The sequence below is a fragment of the Coregonus lavaretus genome (genome assembly GCF_964263955.1).
Source record: "Coregonus lavaretus genome assembly, chromosome: 13".
Lineage (NCBI taxonomy): Eukaryota > Metazoa > Chordata > Actinopteri > Salmoniformes > Salmonidae > Coregonus > Coregonus lavaretus.
Window position 1 is genome coordinate 37,270,071 of NC_140000.1, and position 7,195 is coordinate 37,277,265.

Sequence of the window (7,195 nt, forward strand, 5' to 3'; positions counted from 1 at the left end):
GTTATGTACAGGTGCAGTGATCGGTAAGCTGCTCTGACAACTGAAGCCTAAAGTTAGTAAATTACATCGCCGAAGTCAAGGATCAGTAGGATAGTCAGTTTTACGAGGGCATGTTTGGCAGCATGAGTGAAGGAGGCTTTGTTGCGAAATAGGAAGCCGATTCTAGATTTAACTTTGGATTGGAGATGCTTAATGTGAGTCTGGAAGGAGAGTTTACAGTCTAACCAGACACCTAGGTATTTGTAGTTGTCCACATACTCTAGGTCAGACCCGTCGAGAGTAGTGATTCTAGTCGGGTGGGCAGGTACAAGCAGCGTTCGTTGAAGAGCATGCATTTAGTTTTACTAGTGTTTAAGAGCAGTTGGAGGCTACGGAAGGAGTGTTGTATGGCGTTGAAGCTCGTTTGGAGGTTTGTTAACACAGTGTCCAATGAAGGGCCAGATGTATACAAAATGGTGTCGTTCGCATAGAGGTGGATCCGAGCGTCACCAGCAGCAAGAGCAACATCATTGATATACACAGAGAATAGAGTTGGCCCGAGAATTGAACCCTGTGTCACCCCCATAGAGACTGCCAGAGGTCCAGACAACAGGCCCTCCGATTTGACACATTAAACTCTATCTGAGAAGTAGTTGGTGAACCAGGCGAGGCAGTCATTTGAGAAACCAAGGCTATTTAGTCTGCCAATAAGAATGCGGTGGTTGACAGTGTTGAAAGCCTTGGCCAGGTCGATGAAGATGGCTGCGCAGTACTGTCTTTTATCGATCGCGGTTATAATATCGTTTAGGACCTTGAGCGTGGCTGAGGTGCACCCATGACCAGCTCGGAAACCAGATTGCATAGCGGAGAAGGTACGGTGGGATTCAAAATGGTCGGTGATCTGTTTGTTAACTTGGCTTTCAAAAACTTTCGAAAGGCAGGGCAGGATGGATATAGGTCTGTAACAGTTTGGATCTAGAGTGTCACCCCCTTTGAAGAGGGGGATGACTGTGGCAGCTTTCCAATCTCTGGGGATCTAAGGACGTTACAAAAGAGAGGTTGAACAGGCTAGTAATAGGGGTTGCGACAACTTCGGCGGCTAATTTTAGAAAGAAAGGGTCCAGATTGCCTAGCCCAGCTGATTTGTAGGGGTCCAGATTTTTCAGCTCTTTCAGAACATCAGCTGTCTGAATTTGTGTAAAGGAGAAGCGGGGGGGGGGGGGGGGGGGGGGGCATGGGCAAGTTGCAGCGGAGGGTACAGAGCTGGTGGCCGGGGTAGTGGTAGCCAGGTGGAAAGCATGGCCAGCCGTAGCAAAATGCTTGTTGAAATTCTCGATTATTGTAGATTTATCGGTTGTGATAGTGTTTCCTAGCCTCAGTGCAGTGGGCAGTTGGGAAGAACAACCAGGCATCCTCTACTGACGGAATGAGGTCAATATCCATCCAGGATACCCGGGCCAGGTCAATTAGAAAGGCCTGCTCGCTAAAGTGTTTTAGGGAGCGTTTGACAGTGATGAGGGGTGGTCGTTTGACCGTGGACTCATTACGGACGCAGGCAATAAGGCAGTGATCGCTGAGATCCTGGTTGAAGACACTCTTTACGGAAGAGTGGCCAGAAAAAAGCCATTGCTTAAAGAAAAAAATAAGCAAACATGTTTGGGGAGACTCCCCAAACATATGGAAGAAGGTACTCTGGTCAGATGAGACTAAAATTGAACTTTTTGGCCATCAAGGAAAACGCTATGTCTGGCACCCCAACACCTCTCATCACCCCGAGAACACCATCCCCACAGTGAAGCATGGTTGTGGCAGCATCATGCTGTGGGGATGTTTTTCCATCGGCAGGGACTGGGAAACTGGTCAGAATTGAAGGAATGATGGATGGCGCTAAATACAGTGAAATTCTTGAGGGATACCTGTTTCAGTCTTCCAGAGATTTGAGACTGGGACGGAGGTTCACCATCCAGCAGGACAATGACCCTAAGCATACTGCTAAAGAAACACTCGAGTGGTTTAAGGGGAAACATTTAAATGTATTGGAAAGGCCTAGTCAAAGACCAGACCTCAATCCAATTGAAAATCTGTGGTATGACTTAAAAATTTGCTGTACACCAGCGGAACCCATCCAACTTGAAGGAGCTGGAGCAGTTTTGCCTTGAAGAATGGGCAAAAATCCCAGTGGCTAGATGTGCCAAGCTTATAGAGACATACCCCAAGAGACTTGCAGCTGTAATTGCTGCAAAATGTGGCTCTACAAAGTATTGACTTTGGGGGGGTGAAAAGTTATGCACGCTCAAGTTCTCTTTTTTTGTCTTATTTCTTGTTTGTTTCACAAAAAAAGATATTTTGCATCTTCAAAGTAGTAGGCATGTTGTGTAAATCAATTGCAGGGTTTGAAGTAGCATTAACAGAAATAGCCCTTTGCCTTGTAGCCTTCGAGGGTGGTTCCCCCATGGTTCGATTCATGGAGGGCACCTTTCATGATGATTGACAAGTATTATGCAAATGTGACATTTCCCGCCACTCTAAACCACAATAAACCATAATATTAGTCATGCAGCTCCTAATAGTGTATTTGTTAGACTGTCAAAAAATAACATAGACATTTGTTTATGCATGACAACATACTGTAACAGATGAATCAGAAAGGAGACATTTTCAAACTCGTGTTGGATATACATGTTTCTAATGTTTAATTACAATTGCACAGCAAATTTGGCCATTTGATCCCATGCTCAAAACTCAGAGACAGGTTGGGTACATTGGAGAACAAAGAAACAGCATTTTGTTAAAATACAGGAGTCATGTCCACCATGTCTGCCTCTGGGTTATGTACTGTACACTTCTTTGAGATAAATGATAAAGGCAATATTATACATAGTTTACAATTAAAGGTACATTTAACGTCCATAAACAACGTCCCTGGAATGTGAACCGGAATGATAGATGGCAACTATTTCCCTGGACGGACGGTACCATGAAACAGTATTAGCATTGATTTACAAACTGAAATCTTTGGGCCCCTCCGCTCAGCCTCTGTGTTATTTGATCTTGTTTTAGGTTCTTTAGATGAGAATGTATTTGAGATAGGATCTCTATAGCTCTATCCTGGACAAATACATGGAGTCCTTCTATGCTTGATATGACATGGTGGTTGAGGTTTGGGTGGGGGTGACATTGTTTGATGTCAAAATAGTATGATGGACATTATCATGTGGATAGATGGTGAATAATTGTTTATTTGACAACTCATGTCCCAGCTCAGAGGATATGTCTAAGGTCAACAAGTACCCAAGGCCAACAGAGCTCTGCAAACGGACAGCATAGTGATGTAAGACCATGATAACTCTGTTGATGTTTCAATGAATCCTTCAACGCTCCTCAAAGAACAACTATACATCCGTTGGCCTAGAGCAGTGTTTCCCAACCCTGGTCCTCGACTACAGTACACATTTTCATTGTAGCCCTGGACTAACATACCTCATTCAACTCATTGAGGGCTTGATGATTAGCTGACTAGTTGAATCAGGTGTGCTTGTCCAGGGTTACAATAAACATGTGTACTGTTGGGGGTACTGGAGGACCAGGGTTGGGAAACACTGGCCTAGACCATATCAAAACATTATCCCACAAACAATCTACAGGGAGAGGAAACTACAAATCGTTTGTCCATCATTTCTGATAAACAAAAGGTTGGGTTCATGATGGACATTATTTTGTATATTTTGTTTAAAGTTGGTGGAGCTATAGATACAAAACTGCCGTATTCACCATGCTGCTCAAGAAGGAAGAATTGGGACTTCTAAATAACGGATTCTTTCTACCCTCTTCCTTGGCAGTTTACAGAAATGTCCCAGTTGGCTATGAAACAAAAGCATCTTCACCTCCCTCAGGGACAAAGTAGTTCCCATCATGTGATTCTTATGTTCCCCTTTGTTGTGGAGCATGGTCAAAGAGAAAGTAATAATAGCCAACAGCTTTCCCCTTTAGAATCAGTGTTGAATGAAGAGCGATTTTCGGCACACTCGGTATCAATGCAAATCTTAATTGATTGTGCATTGATACTAAGTATGAAGAGGTTCGCTGTTCATTCATAATTTAATCATCCTGCTCCTTAGCAGCTGGGATGGGTGTTTGGTATATTTCCACACATCTAAACCCTTGAAATCAGTCACTTTGTTCTTTAGTTGGTCTTGAGTTTATCCTCTTTGTGAAGTGTGCTCAGCAGCTCCCCCTAGCTGCTGATCTTGGTCAGCATCTTGTTGATGGCCTGCTTGACGTGGGTGGTGGAGCTACGGCGCCTGGCCTTGCCCTGGACCGCCTTGCGGCGCCTCAACTCGCGACACAGCTCATGGAATGCTTCCGCCACCATGCCACCCTCGTCGGCGCAGGCCGAGCACTCGTAGAAGGCGCACGCCATCTCGGCGGCCAGCCGCTCGCCCTCCTCTGTGCCCACCTGTCGGGCATGTTCCAGGTCGGCCTTGTTGCCCACCAGAACCAACGGGACATTCTTGGGTTTCTTAACTTCCTCTAGGAGGCCCCGTAAAGGAGCCACTTCGTCGAAGCTGCCCCGGTCAGTGATGTCATAGACAATGACGAAGCCGTCGCCCCAGCGCATGTGGCTCTCCTTCTGCTGCGTGTCCTCCTGATGTAAAGATACAGGAGGGAAGGATCTTGTTAGCGACAATCTGTTGGCAACTAGCTAGCTAATTAGAATACTGTTGACCTTTGATGTTGACCAATAGGCCACATGGCAAAGAAACAGTAGTTCTCTGCTGGCCTTCATTGAACAAGTGATGGAGAATTGAGGCATCTGAACTGAACAGAGCTTTTTATACATGTTTGTAATGGATTCAAATGCTTTATTTGTCCTTTCTCAACATAACACTTGTTAAATCCCCCAGATTTGAACAGTCGGCTACCCTTCTGAACTGTGTGCAAATTTCAGCAGCTGCTACTGATTTCATCAAGTCGGAACAGCCAGTCCTGTCGTAACAAAACGTACTGGTCGTGTGATGAAAAAAATGTGTCTTAAACTAAGCAGGAGCCAGAGCCAGAGATATTCTTGACCTCAACTGTTATTGGCAATAATAACACTGTTACAATAACTGTTGCATAACTCACATTGAACACAGTGATTGATACTTGACATCTATATAACTGACCGACTTTTGAACTTATCTGATTTATGAGGTATAAAGATGCCTTCGGGGTCCAAGAAGAATCAAGAATCAAAGGCTTGATATGTACTCTTACCACTTTTAACGGCTTTGAAGCTCAAGAGCGCGAAGAAACCTCAACTCTACACTGGCTCTCTGACAGAAAGACAGGTCTAGCAACGCTCGGTAAGGCCCTCACCTAAACTCTCACTCCCTGCACTCTCAAAATAGAATACAATGTAATGAGAGAAGGATGTCTTGGCTGGACGTGTCACAGGGGAAATTAGCAGCAGGCAGAACACCTACAGTGAGGGAAAAAAGTATTTGATCCCCTGCTGATTTTGTACATTTGCCCACTGACAAAGACATGATCAGTCTATAATTTTAATGGTAGGTTTATTTGAACAGTGAGAGACAGAATAACAACAAAAAGATCCAGAAAAACGCATGTCAAAAATTGTATAAATTGATTTGCATTTTAAAATGAGGGAAATAAGTAGTTGACCCCTCTGCAAAACATGACTTAGTACTTGGTGGCAAAACCCTTGTTGGCAATCACAGAGGTCAGACGTTTCTTCTAGTTGGCCACCAGGTTTGCATACATTCTCAGGAGGGATTTTGTCCCACTCCTCTTTGCAGATCTTCTCCAAGTCATTAAGGTTTCGAGCCTGATGTTTGGCAACTCGAACCTTCAGCTCCCTCCACAGATTTTCTATGGGATTAAGGTCTGGAGACTGGCTAGGCCACTCCAGGACCTTAATGTGCCTCTTCTTGAGCCACTCCTTTGTTGCCTTGGTCGTGTGTTTTGGGTCATTGTCATGCTGGAATACCCATCCACGACCCATTTTCAATGCCCTGGCTGAGGGAAGGAGGTTCTCACCCAAGATTTAACGGTACATGGCCCCGTCCATCGTCCCTTTGATGCGGTGAAGTTGTCCTGTACCCTTAGCAGAAAAACACCCCCAAAGCATAATGTTTCCACCTCCATGTTTGACGGTGGGGATGGTGTTCTTGGGGTCATAGGCAGCATTCCTCCTCCTCCAAACACGACGAGTTGAGTTGATGCCAAAGAGCTCCATTTTGGTCTCATCTGACCACAACACTTTCACCCAGTTCTCCTCTGAATCATTCAGATGTTCATTGGCAAACTTCAGACGGGCCTGTATATGTGCTTTGTTGAGCAGGGGGACCTTGCGGGCGCTGCAGGATTTCAGTCCTTCACGGCGTAGTGTGTTACTAATTGTTTTCTTGGTGACTATGGTCCCAGCTGCCTTGAGATCATTGACAAGATCCTCCCGTGTAGTTCTGGGCTGATTCCTCACCGTTCTCATGATCATTGCAACTCCATGGCATGGAGCCCCAGGCCGAGGGAGATTGACAGGTCTTTTGTGTTTCTTCCATTTGCGAATAATCGCACCAACTGTTGTCACCTTCTCACCAAGCTGCTTGGCGATGGTCTTGTACCCCATTTCTGCCTTGTGTAGGTCTACAATCTTGTCCCTGACATCCTTGGAGAGCTCTTTGGTCTCTTTGGTCTTGGCCATGGTGGAGAGTTTGGAATCTGATTGATTGATTGCTTCTGTGGACAGGTGTCTTTTATACAGGTCCCGAGTGGCGCAGTGGTCTAAGGCATCGCAGTGCTAGCTGTGCCACTAGAGATCCTGGTTCGAATCCAGGCTCTGTCGTAGCCGGCCGCGACCGGGAGACCCATGGGGCGGCGCACAATTGGCCCAGCGTCATCCAGGGTAGGGGAGGGAATGGCTGGCAGGGGATGTAGCTCAGTTGGTAGAGCATGGCGTTTGCAACGCCAGGGTTGTGGGTTCGATAAAATAATGTGTGCGCTAACTGTAAGTCACTCTGGATAAGAGCGTCTGCTAAATGACTAAAATGTAAATGTAAATGTAACAAACTGAGATTAGGAGCACTCCCTTTAAGAGTGTGCTCCTAATCTCAGCTCGTTACCTGTATAAAAGACACCTGGGAGCCAGAAATCTTTCTGATTGAGAGGGGGTCAAATACTTATTTCCCTCATTAAAATGCAAATCAATTTATAAAAT

General features: G+C 45.4%; 1 protein-coding gene across 1 annotated transcript in view; it reads right to left on the reverse strand.

Annotated features, from left to right (window-relative positions):
* Positions 1–2,656: 2,656 nt before the first annotated feature.
* Positions 2,657–7,195, reverse strand: part of LOC311140431 (ras-related and estrogen-regulated growth inhibitor-like) — a 53,492-nt gene continuing 48,953 nt past the window's right edge. Inside the window, exon 4 of the mRNA XM_084175487.1 lies at positions 2,657–4,677. Within this exon, the coding sequence (XP_084031613.1) occupies positions 4,214–4,677 (464 nt within the window). The 3' untranslated portion in view covers positions 2,657–4,213. The remainder of the gene's footprint in view (positions 4,678–7,195) is intronic.